The sequence below is a fragment of the Trachypithecus francoisi genome, unplaced genomic scaffold (assembly GCF_009764315.1).
Source record: "Trachypithecus francoisi isolate TF-2019V2 unplaced genomic scaffold, Tfra_2.0 Lachesis_group0, whole genome shotgun sequence".
In the NCBI taxonomy this organism is placed as follows: Eukaryota; Metazoa; Chordata; class Mammalia; order Primates; family Cercopithecidae; genus Trachypithecus; species Trachypithecus francoisi.
The window spans coordinates 179,548,001-179,574,207 of NW_022681453.1; the positions used below are offsets into that span (position 1 = coordinate 179,548,001).

The following is a 26,207-nucleotide window of genomic DNA, read 5'->3' on the forward strand; positions in this document are numbered from 1 at the left end:
ATCTGCATTTTGTTCATTGTCTTCTCTGTGAGATTATAAGCTCTTTGTCTCTGGGGAATATGTCTGATTCAAGGCTATAAGAGCCTAGAATCGCACAGTGTCTAGCCTACACAAATCATTTATGCTGCTTGATGGAATGAATTAATGATATGGAAGAGAGAATAACAGGCAGAAACCAGGTACAAAAGAGATAGAAAACTACCAACACAAAGCTTAAACTGATTGCCGTATCTCATATCTCATGGTTCAGCTTTCTATTCCATTTAAATTGGAAACAGTCTTTTCATTTAAAAAAAAAAAAATCAGGTAACTTTTTGGAAGTGCTCAGTTCTTTGCACAGTGAATAGAATTCCCCTAACCTCTTAATTCATGCCATGAAAATAGACATGGTTATTATTGTCACTAAGATCCAGGAATGAATTCTTTTTTTAAAAAAAAAAACAAAACCCTGTTAAGGAGTGATATGATCCAGAAAAATTTAAATGGCCTCAAGTACATAAATGTAATTCAGTTGTTGGCTAAATTAATTAAATATTTAACAAGAAAAGTGTATGAAAGCTAGAAAGTTATTTAAGAGTAGTCATAAAATTTTTAGTCTAAGTTCCCCACTCCTTAGTGTATCACACCAACAGATAAGTTTGTCATTCATATTGTCTGATTTAGGTAGAAAGCACATGTAAAATACCTCACTCATTAAGGATGCTTTTGATATATTTTTGTTCTTATACCTAGACCAAAAGAAAACTTGGGTAAATTCCTATCTCTGTACCATCCTAAATGTGTACCTATGGGCAAGTTGATTACGTTCTTTGGTTCACAATCAATATAGTAATCTTAAACTACCTTTCAGTTACAAATACAGTCACACCACAATTTTGGAACTGATTCATATTTCTGGTTTCTATTTCTATAGAAGCAAAACCTGTTCCTAGTTTCTGATGGACATTCTGTTTGATCATGTCAAAATGCACAGGGCACTAGCATATAAATATCACAATTTCTTTACAAAGTTGTAAATAGCTACACATGCAAGACTAGGTTTCAAGTTTTAAAAATAGTTTTCATTTGAAATAAAATTCCTTAAAAACAGAAAATGACTTTACCATTGGCAAAGGGAGTCCCCTAAGAAAAAAATGTAAACAGATGGCTGAGAAAGATCACCCACATGCTGAACACAGATCTTGAGGAGGCATTTCTAAGAATGAAGAAGCACTTCCCAGCCTGGGCCACTTCCCACAAGGATCCTTATTTAACCCATGAAAAACACCGAGTTTCTACCTCCGGCCAACAGGAGCTTCAACTTGTTTGCCACTTGCCTCACAGTTACCCACACAAGTTCCGAACTCTCCCTAGCATTCCAAAAGAAGCTAAGTACCAACTATTTGGGATGAGCAATCCCCTAATAAATCAGTGTTCGATGATCAGCCCTGAACAAATGTCTTCCCATATAAACGGGCTGTTCAGCCCTAGCTAAGCGTATTAAGTATTCAATTTAATGTATGACACACATCTGTTCCACTTTCTCAGCGAGCAGAAGTTTCAAGATAACTTAAATCCCAGACTTAATCAAGGAGAAAAAAATCTTGGCAATGTCAAAAACTGAGTTTTAAAATAGAATCCAAATGCGGGTGAGAGAGACCATTTTGCTGTAACTAATGAGATTATATAATACCTAAATCAAATCCACACAATTACCTGAGCAGAATCACTAAATATTTTATCTAGGCTTCTTTGTCTTTCATTTAGAGACCATCAACAATTCCCAAAGACCTTCAATTTACACCTTGCCCAAGTCACCAAAAGCTGAGCAAAAATGAAGCCCTTGGCAAACAGCGACTTAACCCCCTTGAAGCCCAAAGAACACAAGAGGAAAACTTACAGATTTGTCTTTCACAAGGAGAGCACAGCACTGGATCCCAGCCATCAGCATCTTGTGTGGGTTCCAGGCCACAGAGTCAGCCCTATTTTTTAAACAAAGGGACAGAAGGGAGAGGACTCAATTAGTTTCCACAGGCAATGGAATACTATCATTATCAGTATCTACATTCAGTACTCATACAGTTTACTGTTCTACAGAACCCCTTGTCTGAGTGGTTTAAGGAATTTGTTTTTTTTGTTTTTTTGGGTTTTTTTTTTTTGGTTTATTTAAGGAAAACAATTACTTTGTTTTTTCCTATTTTCAAAATATCACTTAGTCCAAAGAGATCCCTTTGCCTGATAAAAGTTGGCTGTACACCAGGAAACTACATTTACCTGTGGATGCCATGCAGAAGCTTGCGGTGCTTCCTCGACATCAAAGCTGAGCCACCCCAAGAAGCCTGTTGAGATATTTACAGTACCAAAACAATGTTATTTCAATGTTATTTGTTTACCAGTGGATTGTCATAGAAAACCCTCAGTGATGACCTCAATCCACGTTATTCGATATTTCGTTTTATGTCATGTTAACCGATTTGTACCCCAGGAAATTCTGATCACTGGTTCTACTCAGGCAACCAGAACCTCATCACAACAGATGGGCCCTCACTGACCCTTAGAATTATAACTTCACACATCATATATTAGTATATTAACCAACTGAGTTATGTGTGGATGAAGAGGTTCAAAGTCTATGCCCTCTTGTAGCTTAGACTCTAACATAGACAACATCTTCACGATGCTAACATTTTGCCATTCAGTGTTTGATGAGACATGGGCTAAGGACTAGCATTATACATAATGAACAAGGCATATTATTGACACGGTAGATAGAAGACCAACTAGAATGATCTAGGTGGAAATATCTGTTAAAGAAAAATTAGATAATTTTAGCTAAATGGCTTTCAGAAATATCTGCAAATGAAACAAGGACAAATGAGAGAGAGAGCAAGCTTGGGACATAAGGAAGTTATCCGCGGAAGAAATAAATTTTGTGAGCAAAGGAGAGGGGAGCTCAGATAAAATCCCATAGTCAACAGGTCTGGAGCAAAGGGAGAAAAATTGATGTAAGAAATACAAAAGTTAATATGTTTCTTGAAAATGGAGCAGACATAAATTTTAATTTGTAGGACATTAAAGGATAACTCTATTGAAAATTTGAGGGGACTAGCTTGGGCTGTATTGAATGCTTTCCATGTTTATTTAAACCTTACAGCATTCCATTAAGAATGGAGTTATGATCACTTCCACTTCTTATAAAGTTCAGAGGTGTTCAGGTAAATTGTCCAAGGTCTTGCCAATGACAATCAGATCTGAGATTCAAAGCCTATTCTCTTACCATGTTAACATCATTACTTAAGGAAGGTGACAATTTGGCCAAAGTGGGGAGTAGTATAGCATGTGCAATGAGGGTGACAGAGATGCTTCAGGCAATAGGTAAGTTCAGGAGTTGCTTAGGATGTAGCAACTTCTGTTTTTGGCTATGGAATTTAAAGGCATAGATAGACCTTAATATGTAGAAGGAAGTGGCAAGGTTGTATGCACCACAGATATGGAAGATAAAGAAAATGAAGTATCTCCATGATCCTCAGAGTATTACAAAAGCTGGCCGGGCGCGGTGGCTCAAGCCTGTAATCCCAGCACTTTAGGAGGCCGAGACGGGCGGATCACGAGGTCAGGAGATCGAGACCATCCTGGCTAACATGGCGAAATCCCGTCTCTACTAAAAAAAAAATACAAAAAACTAGCCGGGCGAGGTGGCGGCCGCCTGTAGTCCCAGCTACTCGGGAGGCTGAGGCAGGAGAATGGCGTAAACCCCGGAGGCAGAGCTTGCAGTGAGCTGAGATCCGGCCACTGCACTCCAGCCTGGGCGGCAGAGTGAGACTCCGCCTCAGAGGGAAAAAAAAAAAAAAAAAAGCTGGGCCCATTGGTAGCCAATAATGAGAAAGTACAGCACAAGCAACTTTGTGGCCTTAAATCCCACTTAAAAATAACTTTCATTGACAGCTGAGACTAGGGTAAAGTGAATGAGTCAGTAGGGTGCATAATTCAAGGAGGAACTCGATCTCAGAGCTGAACTCTTGCAAGGCCCTAAGAGTGAATCCTTCTTAAAATTTGAGCCCTGCGAATCCCACTGGCCTCATATTAGCACCAGCCTTGATCCCATGGGCTAGAGTCTCCAACAAATCAATGGTGTCCCCAGAGGCCTGTGAGGTCTGATGTGTTTCAAGGATGTTGTGTGTTCAAATCCCAAAGGTTCCCAGGTAAAGGATTGGTAACTTAGTATTGTCAGTCAAGTTCCCTTCCTGTTGCATTTTCTCCCTTACTTGGATTCACAATGGACCATGTACGACTAAGGCTGAGCCACAAAGGCAAATGTCCTCAGCATCTAGGAAAATTTTATCCCAGCCTACACCTGAGGATCTCCAGATCTGGATTTTGAGAACTTGGTCCTTGCAAATATTAAGATGAGTTACATATCACATTTTTCTTGACTTTCATTACATATCCTAAATCCTAAATTACCTACTTTTCTCACTTCTCTTATTGCCCAACCTCTCCGAGAACCTTTCAGTGACAACTACAGGAAGGATTAATTAGTCTACTCAGTTACACCTGTTTACTCGCTAACCCTTTCCACCTGCCTCATACTCTACACTTCTACTCCTTCATGCTCCCTGAGCTAGCCTCTGCCTCCACTCCTTCTCCAGAAAGGTAAATAATCATCTCCCAATTCTAGTGAACTAGATTTAAGTTTTGAAATCACAAGAACTCTTTCAAGGTATTAGTTCACCAGTTTACAAAGTACTTGGCAGGATTAGGAACAGCTCATCCATAAATTTATTTTAAAAATAAATAAATAAAACACCCCTGATGTAAATGTCGTACTTTAATTTGCTTTACTCTAATTCCTAACGCCAGAACCTGTGAAATTATCAAACCAATCACCTAAATGATGAAGGAATTTGGCTTTCCATCTCAATAAAGATTGTCATTTATTAAGCTCTTACTATATGTGAGGCACCACAGTATATCATTTTTTATATATTTGTCTTTAATTGGTTAATAAATTAATAGTAGAACCAATCCTGAAAGGGAAGTGAAGGAAGGAATGGAATTGAGATTTGGCAGCCTCTAAAGCCCAGGATTTTAAATATGTTTGCTGCCTTCTATGGGACTTGGAACGAAGAATGGGTGAAAGAATAGGAAGCTTTGCTGGGAATGAGGGTTCCAGCAGCTACAACCTCTGATTTAAAGAAGAGCTAGACCAGTCCGACATTTTGCTCTCAGACAGAAGCTAGCATAACAATTGCCCTCATGAAGGAAGAACTGTACTGGAGGTGAAAGAGTCTAATAAAACTAGTTTTTCTTATTCGGTTGCTTAAAAATGCATTATATTACTAAATTGAAGACACTATCAAATGTAAGCATCCCCATTTTTTGTGTACTACTAATAAAAATTGACATCAAAATACCAATTTCAGAGATGTTAAAGTTTTTTCAAAGAAGTGCATCTTAGAATTAATAAAACGTGGTATGTATACAGAGCAGCATTGTTTTACCGAAAACCCAGAAGAAAAAGTAAATGTCTTTTCATTTTTAAAAAGAGATAAATGTCCGTTTTTAATATTTTAAAAAAACTTTAAAATGCCATTTAGAAGATTTCCAACAGGTCCAAGCAATTATTGCAATGTGTTAATATTTTCTCTTTAAAATTAATAAAGCACCTATGGCATATGAAGTTTCTTCAGCATAAGCTACATGTTCCTGTAATAACATTTTATTGATTTGACACCCACAATACTAAAGGATGGTTAAACACTATCCTTAATAAGCCAGATAGGCTTGTGTCAAATTTAATCTAATACTATAGGCATTTGTCAGATGAGCATACTATGCACAAATAGGATAATTTGGTGTGGTTTACATTCCCTTATAAAGATATTTTCTTCAAAGACTCAACCTTGAATTTTTAGAAAACCGAAAGAGTTTTTCATTCATACTTATAAATCACAATTTTCTCTAAGCCCCATAAATCTCTTAATGTCACTCCCAATTTAAAAGCTGCTGTGGTTACTGTTTTACATAAACTATTTACTTTTCTCCGTTTTATAAAAACTACATGAACTATATAATCCATATGTGATGTTTCTTTTATGAGAGCATAATATTTAGGTATAACTGCTGATGTATTTGATTTTTTCCCCTTATTTCCACAGTTAAAAAATGCTCACTTCATATTATCTTTTAGGATATAATGTATTGTTATGCTTCTAAGTCTATAAAAATCAATAAGATATAAGTTGAAATATGAACAGATGCAAATGCTAAAATCCCATTAAGAAGTCACAAATCTACCTGAAGTATTACCATTGGCATACTAATAGAAGCAATGACTCGAGTGAACTTTATACTACTGTTGCTCTTACCAAATGTTAGTATATAGTTAATGTAAACTTTGAATCATATCACAGACACTGTACTACATGATATGATTTGATTGAAAAAAACACTTTGAAAGCATAAAATCATCTAAACTACAAAATTATGTGTGGATATATCCCCCAAATGCTGTTTTCTTTTGCTCAGCAAGTCAAAGAATACTGCTTCTGATAAGGAGGATCTGAAACTATCACCGAGGAAAGGTCCCAAAATACCACGTGCATTTGTCTCTTTGGTTAGAATCAAACTAATTAACTCCTGGTTTCACAAAAAAAAAAATTTAATTTTAAAAAAGAAAATTAAAAAGCTCAACAAGTGTTCATAGTTGGCTGAATTCAGCATTCTAACCCTGGAGAAGTAGAATTTTTAAAGTTGCCTTTGATTTAAGGAAATATGTATTTTGAATAACCACAGGACTTAAAAAAATTTTTTAAAAAGCCAATGCTTTGTTAGAAAACAGTGAAGAGTATATTATCTCAACCTCCCTCAAATAATTACTTGATAGATCCAGAGAAAACTTGCTTTAGTTGGAGCTTGCAATTATGTCATGTAGGTAGCATGCAATTGTGTCATGTAGCTTTTTGCATTTTCCAGCTGTTTGGAATCATAATTTTAGAGCAAAAAGATCCTTTACAGCCCACATCCACGATCCCCCCTCTTTACAAATGAAGAAATTGAAATCCAAAAGGCTAAGATCACAATGAAGAAGAGGTAGATGAGAGTCTCAAACCAAAGTCTCTCAGCTCCCTAATCCCAGATGTGTCCCTTACACCAGGCTGCTTCAATGACAGTAGATTTGAGAACCAAAGATGGCTCATGGGAGTGAAAGAAGCAAAATGGAATCCAGAAAACTAAAAAATTTATGAAGCCTTGGAATCTTCTCATTTATACTTCGCTGAAAGCGGCACACTTCTTTTCCCCAATGTGAAACACAAATAAAAGCGTTGGGGACTCCACATCTAGTTTCTGAGACTAAGAAAAATTTCATACCAAGGCTACAAAAAGACAAAAGGTTAAACAGATATGTACACATAGATGAACTTACATCTACATGAAGCCAGAGGCCGTGCCTCTCACAGATGTCTGCTATTTCATCCAGAGGGTCAAAAGCTCCCAACACAGTTGTACCAGAAGTGGCACAGACAAGAAATGGTGCTGCCCCCTGTAAGAAGGATCCAAAACACAGAATTGTCACCGTCATCACTAAGCTTGTCCTTTAATAGCTGGAAAATATAAACGGTTATGCATCCAGAGAGTTACATGGTTTTTTTGGAGATAGTCATTAATTCAGTGGGTGTTTTTAGATATTATCAATATGTGGTCTCTTGGCATTATAAACAGATCAAGTGTGCATCTTCAGTATTCTCAGTATTCAGTATTCTCATGTTCTTTTTGTAATGTTTTGTTCTGTAAATTGTCCAGATAGAAATTTAATAACTTCAGCTGCAACAGCAAACTGACATTTTGTATGACTCCTAATTTCTTCCTGAAAAAATACATTTAGCCTCCATTGTGCCATCACTATCACTTTCTCAAAAAAAAAAAAAAGAATACGAACAGAGGTCCAGGAGTAAACCATGCAGGCCTGTTTGCTTCTCTCCTTGTAAAGTAAGTACAGTTATAAGACAAAGAATGTCGAATTATACTCAGGTACAAATTCAGTATCAGGACATAAGGCAACCTCACTGAGACGCCTTCTCCAAAACAGGTGCTGCAACAGAGAAATCCATTGTCATGTGCTGGAAAAGAAAATCTGTATCACTTCTATCATGGTTATTCCTTCTCACATAGCTGATGACTGCATCTCGTGGAGTGAACAGGTGCTGGTGGGAAATAGAGAAGAAAAGGGAGAATGTGGGTGCACACACACAGTGAATGGTTAACTTGGTCAAGCTAGTCACACGCTTTGTCCCCATTAAAGGACTCGATGCCAACCAGATAGAGGAAGAGTACATGAGGTTGTTTCCAAATGGATTGCTCCAGGATGGTGGCAGAGACGTGTTGCTCGCTGTGTAGGTGCCGTGCAAGAAAACTTGCAGACAAATGTGGGGGTGAGGGGAGCAACTAGAATATTAAGATTTGAGAGCACCTGAGAAATAGTGACAAGAATGTTGACTGCCTCTAAAAGTTGTTTACTGCCTCTAAAAATTATTTTTTTCTCCATTTAGCATGGAGCCACTTTTTCCCCTCAGTTTTATAAAGTGCATGCTCGTTGCAATACATTTTTATGTCCTTTTCTGCCAGGGATTATTGTGTTTGAACCAAACTCTTTCCAATTTAACTGACTTTTGACAGAAAGATGTTATTTCTCAATGGAAAGTGGGGCAGAGCAAGAATATATGGTTTGCATCTCTAAATGGAGACTCATACAGATCAAAGTGATGGTATATAACAAATCCATTTGCAATCTTGGGAGACAGCTGTGGCAAATAGAATCAATTCCATCTACCCAAAACTTGTAGAGCCAAGTCAGTAGGTGACAGAGCCCTGGAGAAACCAAAGGTTTTGAAAATTCTTCCCTGTGTTCAAACTACTGACAACTATGGCTTTATCATACCACTGACCGAAAGGAAATAAGACCAGCTTTACATCAATCATTAAAATAATTAAAAGCAATAGAAACAGTAATTTACTAAAACCATTTAAGGTGTCTTTAATGGTTGGGCTTTTCCTCATAAACTATATGACATCCTGACAGTCATGAGAAAATACCTTTGCAAGCTATTATAGTCTATTAATGAGTTTTCCTCACCTTTTAAAAAAGATCTCACTATAAATACGAGCCCAGAGGTTAAACTTTTGCAATCTGGATTTAACCTTCTAGATTTTCTTCCCCATATCTCATGCTGTTAATGAGAAAATTCAGTAGAAACAGTATTGATTGCATGCTGCCAGTGAGCTGTATTGCCTAAGAAAATTTGTCATTTCTAACACTCATAACTCTAACAAAATGTCTCTAAACATTCAGTGTTCATCCTAGTTTGAGCCTGTCAGCAAGCCCTTTAGAACCTATGATGCTTTGTGGTTTTCACCATCTGTGTAATGACATCAAGACAAGGTCACTGTGCAACGGTTTTTCAATGGATTGTCATAGGCCAGGGAGTTGAATCCCGGCAGAAAAAATAGTTGATGTACTACTATTCCTTATATCTGAAACAACACAAGTTAAAAGCTTGAAACAAAACAACTAGGTTGAAGCTACTGAGAAAAATGAACCAGCCATCATGTATTATCTCAGAATGGATGCAAGGTTTGTCCTTGGTGAATCCAGGCTCAAGTATTAGCTGACTTGAAAGAAAACTGAGGAGACATACCAACTCTAACCCCATTGCCCTACTTTTAAATGTGCCTAAAGCAATTTTTACTTTTCAAAAACTTACTTTTTTGAGTTCTCAACTTTAGTATTATGTCCGTTTCATGTACTTTCACTGTCAAAACAAACAAAAATTTGAGCGACGAAAATGATAATGACTGTGGTGGAATAAAACCCTCTATGCTAAGAAATATGAATTCTTAATGACACGAAAAAAATAAGGATTATCTTTAGGGGATGCTAGGCAACAAACTCACTATTTTAAAAATTGATAAATAAGGGGAAAGAATAAGACGTCTTTCCTGTTTTGCTGTGCAGTGTTTCCTTAGGGAAACAAAAGGAGGAGGAATATTTTTCTTTATAGCAGAATGCCTGTCAATAAGGAAGGAGAGAAGGAATTAGGACATCGCTTAATGAAATAATGGGTCTAGACAATGATCATCAATGGCAGCAAAATCCAAGTGAGAAGCTGATGGGGGGAGGGTATTGTGATGGAGAGACTGACGATACCAGACCCCACCAATCAATGTTATACAAAAAAGAGACACAGGATGTCTCCTGATGGCAGGACCCATGAAGCCTCCCTGGTTTTGAAAAAACAAAAATACAGCTTTTTTTTTTTTTTTTTTTTTTTTAAAGGAGGTGAGCACTTAGGGTCTCAAATTCTTGATGTAATCCACAAAAATCTATAACTTGGAAAGCGCTACAGGACAAAGGACATGACCTTTTCAACAAATCAATGGTAGTGGGGGAAAGTGTTGGAATTACAGGTGTGAGCCACTGCACCCGGCCTAATGACATCCCTTTTTAAAATGCAGGTGTTTAAATTTGGCTGGAGCATAGCAGGTGCACAGAGCCATGCCTTGCTTTCTCCAATATTTCAGTTTTAATATGTTCTAGCAGCTAAGGAAGAAAGGACGTTCTGCCACTGAACTACTAGATACAGACCCAACAGGGAGTGATAGTAATAGATGGGTTTTGGGTTGGAAGCAACCTGGGAGAATAGGTTGGCCAAGAAATCCGGAATCACCCTGAATGCAGCCCAGAGAAAATCGGTTTGTCCTGCAGATTCCTCAGAGGGAGGAGTTATAAGGAGAGGAGATGCTGGGGCCCTGCTGGAGAGACTGGGTTCATCCTTAGAGCTTCTTCTAGCCAAGAATCCTGAATACGGGTGATTTCATTGTTTTAATAGACTCCAGCTACCTGGGAACAAGAATATCCGGGAAACTCCACAGAACATGGAGAGCCAAGCACTTGGAAATAGAACATCTGTAAATGAGTTTTCCTATTTTAATTCCAACATGCTCTCTTCTCTCTCCCACACACAGAAATGGTTTTGGCTGTTTGCATTCTCTCCTTGCTATTCTGTCTCTCTCATAAGCGCGCACGCACACACACACATTATCTCTCCCTCTTGCTTTCTCCCCTCTCACCTCTTTTCTGGCCTGCCAGACTTGCTTCTCCAGTTCCTCCGGTATCATTTTACCTCTAAGGGACAAAGATTTGAGACTTTCGGTTATGTTTTGTAGTTAACAATGATACTGCTTTATAAACCGTATGAATTTTTCCCTCCACCCACCAGGCTTCCGGATCCTGTCCCCATTACCTTCCATCTGTTTCCACAAAGCAAACATTCTCAGTGCCAATCCCAAGAAAAGAGGCTGCCTTCTTCATGGAGTAATGACACTGAATTAAAAGGGACAGTGGGGAACGGAGAGACATGAATACATGGCACAAAAAAAGCATTGCTTATTATCAGAGACAGATGAAAATCAGTATGGCTGAGCATAGTCTTTGGGACATCATTGCATAAAAAAGTAATTTAATTCAGTGCCTTAGCATAGTGGTTGAGAACATTCACTTTGGGGTCAGAGAAACCAAGATTTAATGTCAAGTATTCCAGTTACAGCTATGGAATCTTCAACAGATAATATACACTCCCCAAGCCTCAATTTCCTAATATTTAAAGGGATCATGCCAATAATGCCTACTCCATCTGCTTGTGCTAAAGTGGGTTAATAATATATGTAAAGGGCTTAGCACAGAGCCTGGCACATGGAACAAAGCAGGACACTGGAGGCTGTTGTTTTCCATCCCATTGAGAAAAGTAAAGTTTCTCCCGATGCTACTCCTAAGACTTAGTATTAATGGAAATTTAGAATCTAGTCCACTGTTGACTTGAAACCCTCTAAGGAGAGGGCATGACTCTATCTCAAAGATTGCAATCACAGGCTACAGAGGAATTTAATTATTTCTTAGAGCAAACAATGAGTTATAGGTGCTGATCAGACACTTGACCAATCTGGTTTAATACTGAACACAAAACTGAAATTAAACACACAAGAATGTGGCTAAAATCATAAGAACGAAAGTAATAATAGACAAACCTACTCAGCTATGGCATGAGTGAGGCTAATAGGTGAATATGGAATTAAGTCTAGTCTATTTCATGTTGATAAATAGTGTGTGCTTTACATTACTGGGTCTTCTCTATACTACATGAAGCCCATAAAATAATTAGCATGCAAACAATATGTCACTTTTCATACATTAGTGTTGACAGGTGGTCAATTAATTCTTTTTCATCCCAGAAAAATGAGGGTGCTAAAGGACATAATTGTACCAAAGAAAATCTTAGTAATTTGTAGGTATGAATACATTAAAAGAGTAGTCATGCCTTCACACTTCACTTGATATATTCCCTCAAATGTGGTAATTTTTTTCCTTCTTTTGTCAAGAGAGTTTTCTTGGGAGCTCTTTTTTTAACTCTGTAAAAATAAATGCAGAAGTAACATCAGGAACAATGAAACCGTTCTAAATAATTAATTTCCAAATATCAAATAGGACATGTCCAAAATGCCTATAGGATGCTTTTATTTCAGGTTGTTACAAGACCATATGCCTATTGAAGAGTAATAATGTACATGAAAGTGTAATTAATTCTCTATTTGCTCCACCGGTGGTAACCTGCCTGCCATAGCTAAGGTGACATAGCTCGGGTGAGTTATTTCTCACCAGAGAGTTGGGCTCTGGCAACCAAACAGCTATTGATTTCATAATGATAAATGCTAGCCTACCCCACTGACATCTACCTATAAGGAAAATCACAATGCTCTCCCCCTGAGAAATAGCAAAACATCTCCAACCAATGAATCTGCTGGATAAAAAACTTGTAATCAGAATTAGAATGGTGGAGCTCTCTTTAAGTACCTCAGGGCAAAATACAACCCAATGTCAATCTGAGATAGATCAAAAAACTCTGCAAAACTGAAGTTTAAACATCTGAAAGTTCAGAGAAGGAAGAGTCCTGGAAGGGGAACAAAAGAAGGTGATGCTTCAGACATGCTGAGTAGTTTCAAGGAAAGGAAAAACCTAGAAAGCTGGAATTCAAAAGTAACAACTGCATTTAGAAACAAACAGTGGCTGTTTCTATCACTGGCAAAAGATAAGTCAGTTGTTCTAAGACCAAACCTCCCCATAGGTTTCATAAATCTACAGAAGACGAAAAAACTCTCAGTGGGTGTTCCTTTCTATAAAGATAAAATGGCAAGTGCCTACATGAAAGACAGCATTGAGCTGGAGTTTTACTTTCTGGCTCCCACAAGGATTTTTTTTCTATGACCTTGAGCTGCTCAATGAACTGCTGCTTTCTCCTCAGTATACACTGTGCCCTGGACACCTGGACTCCAGTGCTGACTAACTTGATTCTCAAGTTAGCTGGTAGAGAGAACGGGGTATATAAATGTTACATTTTAGAGAATGAAGAAAGAGTTTCCAGGAGATGTCTCTAAGAACACACAGCTGGTTTAATTCCCAAAGAGGCCAGAACCAGAAGCCAGATAGACTGAACCCAGCCTCATGCTCTGCAAGATGTCCTATGAAGCACCTGCTTGCCCGTGGAGACCTGCAATCACATCCCATCGCAACTCAACCTCAGCTCTCACTCAGCGATCAGGAGGAAGTGAAGGAGGCACCTTAGGGTGCAAAATTTAGAGGCATGACCCTGAGACATACCCTAGATACCTACCTCACTTGCCTCTCCCAGCCCAAGCCCTGCTAGAAAGGAGCTAGGCCATTGATTACTGGCCTGGGAGGTAAGAGTTTCTTTTTCACCCTAGCTTTTTAGTGGCAAATCATGATCACTACTTTATGCTAATTCCAGAAGTGATCTGAAATATACAGGAACTTTACAAACCTGGGATTTCTATACACCCATGGAATTTATATCAAAGTGCAAACCAAGTCATAGATTTATTACTTTTATTTCTCCGAAAGTTCCCTTCTCTTAGATTCCCATTTAGCACTAAAGAGGCAACTTTGGATATACTGACAGTGCAGAGGTTTTTGTCGTGATCTTGCAGGTCTCTATCAATAGTAGAATTACAATAAAAGCCTAACGCATGCAAAAACACCTTCAGTGGTGGGTACATATATTCTGCACTTGACAGTGCAAGATAGAGATGGAGTACTTTGGGGAAGCACAAAAACTGAAAGAGACCATCTAATAGAACAGTGCTGGGCCATAGACCAAACCCCTAAAAGGAAATAAGGCAGATATAGCAAAAAGACTAACGCAGAGTTTAAGACTGTTTAGTAAACACAAACTTCTTTAATTCTTTAATGAAACAGATTGGTTTGTTGTAATAAGTAGTAAAGGTAGTCAATCAAATATGAATTAAAATAGTGCAAATGCTATAACCTGACTCTTCGAGAGAGCAGGGAAAGGAATGAGCTGCAAAGTAGTGTTTCAACCAATGGAGTGAAAATATAAATTAAAGGCTACAGTGTGCTCGAAGTGATGTAATTTTTCTGTGGAATTCACACCTAGTTCTTGGTTTTTCTGGTTCTAACTTCTGCCGGCATGTTAGCCAAGGCATATATTTTGCCTCTATTTGGAAAATTTTTAAAAACCACTTAGTTCTAGTTTCACAACTATGTAACGTTTCACTTTCTTTTCACTCCCAATTCACAAGCCCCCACCTGTTACTGATCTTTCCCAGGCATCCTCTTTATTCTAGGCTTCCATATAATATCTTTCCCTTTTCCATGGTAATTATTCCAGAAGAACTCCAGCAAGTGTTAAACCAAATGAAGAATGAAAAAGGCAAAAGTAAAAAACCTGAGCTGATAACCAGGGTGCTATTTAATCAGCTTTCCCATGCTTGGAAATAGCAGTTTGAATGCAGAAGAGACTCTGCATTTATGATCCACTGAGGTCCCTCACATTGAAATATCCAGGGCTGAAGCATGGAGAAGGAAACTCTGTTCCATAATAATCCCAAATAATCAAGTACTTTTTTCCAGCTGTCCACATTACCAAACATTCTTCTCTTGGTACAGAATGTCTCATGAACAAGAGCCTCGAATTGCTGAGTTAAGAATCTCAGGCTAGATGATTCCTCCCAGTTGCCTCCCATCACTCAACTCCCACTTTGCACTTAGTGCTGAAAGAACCAGAGCAAAAGTCAGGGCAAGAGGAAAACATGAGAGTGGTCATATTTTCTCCTACTGAGGAGAAATTAGTGCACAATTGGTCCTTTTGCAATAATAAACTAACTTTTGTATTTAGAAGAAAATGATAGATACAGGAGAGCCCAGCTGGAAATAACAAACTCTCAGTTTTTTATTTTGCCCACTTGATGTTAGTGGCAGGATACCTGGTGTTATCTCAGAAGGTAAGAAGCTAAACTCATTCTGCCAAGAACCTGGGTGATGAAGCAGTGGTAGAATAGACAGAGGCATCCACTGCAGTCACACAAGAACAAGAAAGGGAAAAAGTCTCTTCCATATAAAGGATGCACTTAAGCTGTGCCATCTACTTCTGCCCACCTTGTTGTAGCTGGATCATTCTCCTAGTAACAATTATATTGAATATTTAAAAAAAATCTATTATGTCCCAGATGCTACTTTACATGCAATTACTCATTTAACATTTGCCAAAACTCGCTAATCAGCAACTGCTGCGTGGTTGCTGGATTGTTCTAATGGTTCCAGTGGTACTCTGTTCCATGTATGCAAATCCTCTGCCTGGTGACTTTACGGCCAGTCTCCCCATGAGGTGGGGTCTTTCTTCCCACATCTTGGATCTGGGCTCACAGACGGGACTTGGCTGAGAAAATTAGCAGAAGTAACAATGGCCAGTTCTGAGGCTAAGACTCAAGAGGCCTGATGTGTTGCCATGCCCTTTATACCTGCACCATTGCCATGAGGACACACCTAGACTGACCTGGAGAATGAGAGACATATGGAGCAGAGAGGCACCACTGGAATCATCCAGGCTGAGCCACTCATAGATGGGCCATCAGCCAGACAACCCCTAGACGTGGAAGGGGGCCCAGCGAAAAGCAGCAAATTTGCCCAGCTATCTTGAGACTTACAAGTGATAATATACAGTTATGGAATGATAACTGTATATTTGGGATGATTTGTTGGTTATAAGAGCTAAACGATAAACTTATTTTTACAAATTTAGGAAACTGAGGCACAGAGAAATTAACTCACTCAAGGTTACTCAGATAGTAAGTGGCAGAGGCAGGGACTGAATCCAGGCAGCCTAACTCAAAGCCAATGCACTTATCCACCATCTGACCTCCTACTTGAGTAGAGAGTAAAATATAAGAGATTGAGAACTGTGGCAAAATCTCTCTCTCTCTCTCCTCTCTCTCTCTCTCTCTCTCTCTCTTTCTTTCTCTCTCTGTTTTCGTTGTTACTGTATATCTTCCTTTTCCCTGGAAAAGTAAGATACACATCCCTTATATTACCCAATCAAAGCAATCATTTTACAAGGAAATGTGAGTAGAAGACATAGCTGAAATCCATAGTGTTCATCTAAATACTGACGAATAAGACACTCAAAAGAGATTGAGATAGCACTTTCAAATTAAATATTCTTAATGTTTTTACAGACTATATACTTTAAATAAAGGTAATTACACAAAATTGGACCAAGCGTTACAACATCAAACTCCTTAGAATTTACTTTCTAATGAAATACTATGTTATACTGTAGCATATCAGTCACATGGGTATAGGACAAAATCACATCAGGAGTCCTCAAACAAGCCCTCTTAAATATACATTCTCAGAAAATCTATATTCAACACAAAAAATAATTTTTACCTCTGCAGATGTGAAAAGGATTAATCTTGGTGAACCAGACAGCCCCTTTTCCTTAATATCAGGACAATATTTGTATCTAGCTAAATTCATTGCATACATATTGGACACTGAGCCACCTGCAAAAACAAAATTAAAATGACATTTGTAGCACGAAGTTGTAGCTCACAAAATGCTGAATACAGTGGAAAGCATGGATGGCCATGGCTGCCCTAGTCTAATGAAAAATCACTGTGAAAAACACATGAGCAGCGACCTCCCTGCTCCCATTACTCTGAAGATTTTATTGCATACCCTAATCTCTAATTCCAGAACTTTCATTCTTAGAAAAAAAGATAAATTTTGGTTTATTCTCATGACAGGGTTTTTTTCAAACCAAAAGTCTCAATCTGTCGGCTCTGGACTTAGGGTCAGTACCTAGGTCTCCATAGTTAATATTCTTTCTGTCACCTAATCAATAAAATTGAAATAATATTTGTTGGTCTCTGGCTCCAAAAACGGACTACAGGATAAACAAATGTAATTCAGAAATCCTCTCAAGTAAAATTTGATTTTAAAATTTAGAGGACTTATAGCCTTTCCAAACTTCCAGAAGTAGATTGATTCGTTTGTGTTAGATATGAATCCTAAATTGTAGGCATTTCATTCATGAAGTATGTATGTCACTTATTTAGCATTAATACAAAATGTGATCACTCTGGAGAAAGGCATAAGCTAGATTCTTAGCAAGTAGAATTATTAATATCCAACTTTTGGTCATGTATAAATCTGCAAGGAGTTGTTCCTCATATAGGTAAATTTTTATGTGTTTGTATTGGAAGATTGATATCAATAACTAATTGTACTCACCTGGGTTAAATATTCCATCCCCTTCTTTCCAGCCAATAAATTCAATCATTTTCTTCAGAACCGCTTCTTCCACTAACAGAAACACTGGGGACACCTCATACGTATAACTAGATGGATATAAAAAACACTTCACTTCTATGACTAGAGTCAAAACATTCCTTTGGTGTCCCAAGAAATGCACACAGAGTTGTATTAAACCAAGTGGCTGCTGAAGTGTAAGCAGTCTTTGGAAATTTATCCATTGAAAATAGAGAATTACTCCCTTAGTGACAGCACTAGTCATGGTTAAATGCCAATAGCTTGTGGCCTTAGGGATCTGCAAGCTGCTGCAGCAGTCTTACTTTCTAGAAAAACCTCAATTCCATGAGGAGAGATAAAGGCAAGGCAATGCATTTGCATCCTATGTATTAGCCATGGGCAGTGGCCATTTCACTCTTTGGATGCTTGGAATACTGCCTTGGATGCTGTTGATAGTCAAAGAAAATTCATGGTCATAGTAACCAGGTTTTATCAGATTACTACCGTGGGTATGCTAACAGTCCCCTCAAGGTATTCTAAGTGGAGACTACTCCACCTGAACCAGGGTTTCCTCTACACTCTCTATCTGTATAAATGAGGAGTGTTCTGTGAGACAGCTCTTATGTGATAATTTTACTGCAAAGCACTACCCAAATCCCTTGTCAGTGAAGGATTTGTTGCTCCGGGCTGGAACGCTGTTGTCTCAGAGCATTGCTGTTTTAGCCCCTTTAGAGATTGCCTCAGCTGCAGGGAGCTACCTCCTCCAGGGTAACACCCCTTCTTGTGATGGTCTACACCTGATGACTGCTGAGATGTAAAGGCCTGGCTGTCTGGGCCCAACTGCAGACCACTCTTGAAGGGCCACTGTAGTTCCAGAGATCTCCGAGCATCAGCCAAGATTGCCATGGAGGCTGCATGGCAACTTGCCTCCTATCCCTGCCCTTTCTTGCATCCTCCTCCTCCTCCCCAGGTCACTCATGTTGATCCCAAGGGTACTCCTTAATAAACATCCCACTCACTAAACACCATCTAGAGCAGCATTCCTGGGAACCCACATTGCAACAGTCACCATGCCTTGTGTGGCAATGTTTGAGTATTTTCTCTCTCCAGACAACTTGAGGGTGACTACATATCTATGATCTCCTTCTCAATTAAAGGATTACATTAAATTGTATCTGAATAAATGTGTACTCTAAATGTGTAAGCAGACACATTTAGATTTATAGTCACATAATTTAATGCAATTATTTTAACATCTGGAAAGGAAAACTTTGGGATTGAGGCATAAAAGTTGGTCATCTATGTATCACCTACTATTTATCACCTACGTATGTGTGAAGAACTCTACAGATATTATGCCATCTTACAAATACAGATTCGGCCAGGTGAGGTGGCTCACACCTGTAATCACAGCACTTTGGGAGTCCGAGGTGGGTGGATCATGAGGTCAGGAGTTCAAGACCAGCCTGGTCAAGATGGTGAAACCCCATCTCTACTAAAACTACAAAAATTAGCCACACATGGTGGCGGGGGCCTGTAATCCCAGCTACTCAGGAGACTGAGGCAGATAATCATTTGAACCTGGGAGGCAGAGGTTGTAGTAAGCCAAGATCGTGCCACTGCACTCCAGTCTGCAACAGAGCAAGACTGTCTCAAAAAAAAAAAAAAAAAAAAATTGTTTTTCAACCATGTTATGAAACCAGTGTACATACACCAAAAGTATGAAAAAATATATTTATGTGAACCTACAAATATATATAAAATAGTTATTCACTTGTTCATAATAAAAGTATTAAGCCTGTCTTTGAAAACTGGCTCAATTATAAACCTAGGAATCAGCCTGGAGGTGGAGGGGAGGACAAGATAGAACACACTTGTGGGCTGGCATATTTTGAGTGGATGGTTTAGCTTAGCAGCAATTTAACACTTCTTTAATCTGAAATATTTAGAGATTTTTGAACTTAGATGAAGAGTTGGAAAACCTGGCATATACAAGAAAAGATTGAGAAAAGTATGTAATTTTACTGTAGTCTTCTGACTTACCCTCACTGTAACTGATTGTAACCTGGTATCTGCTCTCATCACTGCAACAAAACAACCCTAAAGTTGCCAGAGGCGTCCATGTAGCTAATCCGGTGGACGCTGTTTAGGCTCTTAGTTGAATATTCAACAACATGTGACACTAAGTACACTCTCCTCATGGCTGCCACAGCTAGCCTTTTGGTTTTTTGTTTCTATTCTTACCATTATAAGCTGACCCTGTTCTTCCTAACCATTAAATGTTAGATGTCCTCAATGCCCAGTCTTGAGCCCTCTTCTCGCCCCACTCTATACTCTGTCCCCTGGGCAGTGGTTCTTTATCTTGGCTTCTCATTGAAATCATTTGTTGAACTTTGTAAATATATCAACGCATGAGGCACAGCCACAGAAATTCAGATTTAATTGGCCTGGGTTGGCACCCAGGTATCAATACATTTTTATAAAATTCTCAAGTGATTCTCATGAATAGTCAGGGTGTTGAATCACTGACATAGGAAATCTCATCCATGTCCACCATTTCAATTACCATCATTTCACTGATAATTCTTAAATTTATACCTTTCATATCAACATCAGAATTCCAGGCCCATATATTTGTCAGCTTAGTTCCCATGTATTCTTGGGTGTTTTAAAGTCACTGCAAACTCAAATGCCCACAACTGAAAATGGATTGCTTGCTCTTGCCTCCTTCACCATATACTTGAAAACCAGTTCCCTCTCCCAGTGCTTCTTATTTCTTTGAATGATATGACCATGTACTCAGCTACAAAAGTCAGAAACCCAGCTATGAAAGCCAGGCATTGTCCCAGAAACCTTCTCTGTCTTACCATTATTTCCAAGATGTGTCTCCCGTCCTTTCTGTTTTATTTTCTGAACTCATTCTTTCCCGCTCTATTCCTACCTCTTCTCTTCAAGTCCAAGCTACTTCCCTCTCTCACTTAAGTAATGCCCTCCTAACGGGTCCTCTCCAGCCTATTTATACTTTTAGAGATTTTTTTCAATAAGCAAATGGCACCTAGTGATTTAGAAACCCTCAATGGCTTTTTGTTACATTTAGAATGACTCATAAACATGGTCACCTCTGCCCTGTATGTCTGGCTCCTATCTTTCTCTCTCTTTCTCTAGTCTTATTCTCCACTACAGTCCTTGTAACTCTCTCAGCTATACCCACACTGACCTTCCAGTTCATAGAGAATGGCATGCTGTGACCTGCCACAGAGCCTTTATACACGTCATTCTGTCTATTTAGAACTCATCCCTCACCGTATTACCTAATAACACTTATTCTTCAGTGCCGACTGTCACCTCTGCAGAGCACACTTTCCTGAGCTTCCAACCAGGAAGAATTGTCCCATTCGTATTAATACTTAGAACACTTTGTGCTTTTCCTTCAGATGAGAGTTTGGATTTTACATGAATTTTTGTGGACCACTTCGATTAGCATTTTTATACCAGATATTATGCTCCATGAGGGCAGAGTCAAGGTTTATTTGTTCAATATGTCTCTCCATCACTTAGCACAGAAAATGGCTTTTCATGCAGGAACAAATAAAAAATTGCCCAATCAATTTTCTCATCAGTTAAGTGGAGATAAAGGCAGTTATTAGCCTTTTCCATCTCATGGTATCTCTATTTAAATCAAACAGCTATTTGAATCTGATAAGTATCGTAAAACTATTCCATTATTTGCGATGGCACTATGCAAAAGAAACCATTAAATAGAAAATTTTGAAATAAAATTTCATCTAAAAAGTCTCTAATCCACATTTGGTGTGAAATTTCTATAGCATGGCACTTACACACTTGGATTCAATGCTTCAGTCATAAATCGGGCCACCAAGGAGTAGTAATCAAGTCCAGCATACAATTGGTTGAAAAATCTTGGGTGGTCTGCAAATTTAAAATGGAGTATTCATCTATGCAGCAATAAAAACAAAAACTGATACAGCATTAACATAAATGGATCTTTCAGAAAATGAAAGCAAACACACGCAGAAGAATTACATATAACGTAATTCCATTTATATGGCATTCAAAATCAACAAAGCTAAGGAGATGGTGGTTAGAATTCTAGGTACTTTGTGGAAAGAATTATGGATTGGGAGGGGACTTCAGAGAGCCTCTGGAGTGCTAGAATTGGTCTATATCTAGATCCAGGTGATGGCTCCATATGCACAGCTATGTACAAATTCATCATGCCAAGCAATTATGATTCGTGCATTTTACTGAATATAAATTATACCCTATTCTAAAAAAAATCCAAAACAGGATCATGTACAAGGAAGAACATGTTGAAGACTCATCTCAGAGCTCTTTCTCCTGATCAATGTTTCTAAGTAAAATATGAGTAGTCTTTTAAGAGCTTTGATTTACTTGCTCCTCTTTTTTACAACCCAAACCCAAACCAGAACCCTTTAAATAATTATTTGAACACTGTTTGTCCAAGGATCACAGGGTACTGCCTTTTTTCTGAAAATGTCAATATTAACTTCTCACTTCATATACATTTCACTTACAACAGAATTCACCCCAGGCTATGGCACTGAGCAGCCTTTTCATTTTTCAGATTGTACCCATGCGACTGGCAGTATGTAGATGGAGTAAGATGTGACTCACTATGCGGCTTATGTACACTTCTGATTCAATTTGCTTCAAATGCAATTGCCTTTAAGAGACAAACAATGTCTTGTTCCAGTTTTAATTTTTTCCCCTCCTATAAAAGGTCTCATAAAGGTTCTTGGCTTTACACCATGTGAATAATCACACCATACACCCGGCTGACTGGCTTGACATTCTCAATCACAGGAAGCTCAGCATGACAACAAAGAGGGAGGAGGTCTATTTCTACATTTGAGTATTCGGGAATCATTTAATTTGGTGACCTCTCATTATAACTTAGAGCATCTGGCTTTAATTTACTTTAGTATTTTTTTTTTCTCTTTAAACTAGGGGTTCAATAAAAAACAAGTCTCAAAAGAAAATGTCTTTTCAGCTTAAACATGGAAAACTTCCTCTGATCTCGCAAAAAAAAAAAAAAAAAAAAACAGGCACTGCTATAAGTAATTTTAATAGGTTTTAGTTCTGTGTTAATTTATGATTGATTTCCATGGTAACATGGAAAATATCCAGTAAACTGAAAAATCTACTGCATTAAATGTCATTCTACACTTTTGACATGCACTGTAATAATAAGATACATATTTCTGCTTTTGAAATGCTAACTGGGTTTTTGATACATACACTAGACTTTCCCAAGGGAATATACTCCAATTATTTTTAGCCAGAATTTTATTACGTTCTTTCCACTAAATTTAGTCCAGTGTCAGAATTTACAAAGTAATGCCTGTATGGTCTTAAGCACTGGATTACCTTTACATTACACTGAGAAATATTTTGAAAGATTATTCTCCCATTTTTGAAACTTGTTCACTGGGTGAACAGGATATTAACAGGTAAGTTGGAATGGTGCCTCAGTGTAAGACTGACATCCTATCACTGCATGTAGAAAGTTCACAGTTATGACATCACTGTGAAATAATCTCATCACAAACTTGGAATGTATTCATTTGTCTTATATCCATCTAAGAACTTTTATTTTTTATTTTTATTTTTTGATACTGCCAGATTTGATCAAATAGTTTGGCAGTTACCAACTGCCAAGAGTTAATCAGTGTCTTCCCAATCTATTTCTGTTTATATTAAAGATACCTTTTGAACACTTTTTTTTGCATACTCTGGGCCATCAAGACTTAAAATCCCTTAACGAAATACTATTTGCCACTTTGGTCTAATATAAGAAATAAGTAACAGTGATAATATATGATCTCAATTACAAATAGTATGTGGGGGTTGGCAAGGAGAAGAGCATGTTTACATACAAACACTAACGCCAACAGTTTTCCTATCAACTTACCTTTGGCCTTGGCAATGAATCTGGATTAGGGACTAAAGGGACCATTGCAAAAACATCAGAACCACTAATTTTTTAATCCAGATTTCTCATTCCATAAATATCACTATACTCAGCTTTGAGAGGTAAATAAATGTTTTACAAACATAAGAACTTGTCAGAGGTACAGATCAAGGAAGTAAATTAAAGTTCTTACTAGTTTTGACGCTGTAGCGTATGACATCCCGACAGAGTTCCAATAGTCTATGGGGTGGCTCGCCTGAGTCTCTCATCTCCAAATCAAGAAGCTGTTTTAGTTGTTCAGGAGGCCTCCATTCACACACCTGGAGATTCAACCACAACCCAAACTGAGTATCCACCATAGCCAGGTATTGAGAGGATGTTAGAAACATGGACTCTACCATTACAAAACGTCTGGGTACTGGGAGATTTAAACATGCAACTATAGTTCAGACGAAAGGAACTATGACAGTAATGTAGATGTTGATGGTACTGATGAGGGGTACCATCTTAGATTTGCAAGGTTAAGGCTGATTTCTTAGAGACACTGATATCTAACTTGTTACATAGAATAAGAGTAGAGTGAACCAAGTATAAAGTTTAGGGAGGTTCTAGATGGAAGTGACAGAAGTAATAAAGATCAAAAGTAAAATAAAAGATAAAAAATTCGGATCCTATGGCACATCTGAAAAATCAAGTACATTTGGTATGGTTAGAACATGGATTTTTGAGAAACGGAGTGGAAATAAATAAAACGAATGCTGAGGTAGTTTTCTCTCTGCGTGTACCCTTCCCTATACAGTCTGCTATCAACCTTGCAGTCAGAATGATCCTCCTAAACTTAAGCCATGGCCATTCCTCTACTCAAATACATCTGATGTCTCCCTGCTTCTTTCAAAGTAAAACCTGAGGTCCTTACGAAGACATACAATGATCCTTTTTGATCTGCTTCTCCTGGTTTCATTTTCCTCTAGTCTCATCTGGGAGTACTTTCCTTCTGGCCGACTCTGCTCCTGCCACCCTGGCCTCCTTGCTGTTCTTAACTACATGAGGGATGTTCCCATACTGGGGTCTCTGCACTGTCTGTGCCCTCTGCCTAGAACGTTTTTCAAAATATCCTCATAACTGAATCCCTCACTTATTTCAAAGCTTAGATCAGAAGTCACTTTCTCAACAACAGCAATCCTGACTCCCTTACCCAAAATTAAAATCTAACCATTACTTCTATCAATCCCCTTTAACCTTTCCTACTCTTCCTTTTTACAAAGCACTTATCATCCTCTAATATACAGTTATTTACTGTATCCTACATAATCTCCATACAAGTAGATCTGTTTTTTTGCTCACTGATCCCAAGTGACTGCCACAGAGTCTGCATAATACTGCTCAATAAAGATGTGTTGAATAAATGAATGAATATACAGAGATAAGGCTCAGATCATAATGGACTTTATGTGACATATTTACAGAGTTTGGACTTGGCTCTAAGGAAGCCATTTAAATGTGTAGGACAGGGGAATGAAAGAACCATATTTGTGTTTGGGGCAATAGCTTTAGTTGTTATGTAAAGATTCCAAATAAAATTTGAAATAAGAGTTTGCTGTAATAAACCCAGGCAAGAGAAGGTGATGATCTGGATGAGGGTCAATGCTGTATTAAGTATGTAGTTTTTAGAGATATTTAAAACGCAGAATCACTAGCACTTGGAAATCAGTTAGATTTTGAGGGTGAGATGCATGAGCCAAGGATCATTCTGACGTTTCCAGCTTGGACACAAGATTGGATGGCAGCAATGGGGCTAGCAGGAGAAGGATCTGGTTGGGGTGGTGTGGGGATGATGAGGTGTAAGCATGTTTAGGACAAGGCACCTTTTAGAATATCCAAAAGTTGTATAGCAGTTGATCTGAGGCTCTTGCGAAAGATCGAGGACAGAGTTCAGGGATACACTACGATAATATGACAGTAGATGATGTGGCACAGAGAGAACCTACAGCAGAGAAGAGAGGAGCGGAATCTTTCCGGGCATCACCAACACTTAGGAATGGACACAGGAAGAGGAGCTTGCCTGTACTATGGAGGACATGCTAGAGGGGTAGGGAGACTCCTAAGAGTTTAGTGCTACCATAACCAAGAAGAAAGAATGTTTAGGAAGGAGATGTTCACCACTGTCAAACACTGCTAAGAAGCCGAATTAGATAAAGACTGAAGTGCTCATGGAATTTATCAACAAGGAGGTGTTCTTGGCAAGAGCAGCTTGACTTAGAGAGGTGGGGGCGGAGGCCAGATTGCTTTGAAGTGAGGATGTAGGAGGTGAAGAAATAGAAGGGAGGGACAGAGTATAGATAATCTCTAAAAATTTTGGCTGTGAGGGGAGGAGAGAGATAGGGAAGTAGCCAGGGAGTGAAAAGACTGGAAGGTTGGGGGAAGCAGAAGGAAATACCAAGTTGTGCAAGTAGTATGAAATTGAACTCTGATGCTATAACCATGACAGGCCAAAGGTAAATTGGAAATGCCTGAGACAATCAAAAGTAATGACTACTGGTGCATTCAACAACATGGATGAATCTCAAATGCATTTTGTTGAGGGTGAACAGCAAGATT

General features: G+C 38.4%; 1 protein-coding gene across 1 annotated transcript in view; it reads right to left on the reverse strand.

Moving 5' to 3' along the window:
- Positions 1-26,207, reverse strand: part of GADL1 (glutamate decarboxylase like 1) — a 166,539-nt gene that overhangs the window by 104,558 nt on the left and 35,774 nt on the right. The window contains exons 3-11 of the mRNA XM_033212882.1: positions 23,803-23,929; positions 21,496-21,586; positions 17,639-17,745; positions 16,793-16,908; positions 11,280-11,359; positions 11,107-11,161; positions 7,406-7,522; positions 2,254-2,318; positions 1,880-1,961 (exon numbers count right to left, since the gene is read on the reverse strand). Of these exons, the coding sequence (XP_033068773.1) occupies positions 1,880-1,961; positions 2,254-2,318; positions 7,406-7,522; positions 11,107-11,161; positions 11,280-11,359; positions 16,793-16,908; positions 17,639-17,745; positions 21,496-21,586; positions 23,803-23,929 (840 nt within the window). The remainder of the gene's footprint in view (positions 1-1,879; positions 1,962-2,253; positions 2,319-7,405; positions 7,523-11,106; positions 11,162-11,279; positions 11,360-16,792; positions 16,909-17,638; positions 17,746-21,495; positions 21,587-23,802; positions 23,930-26,207) is intronic.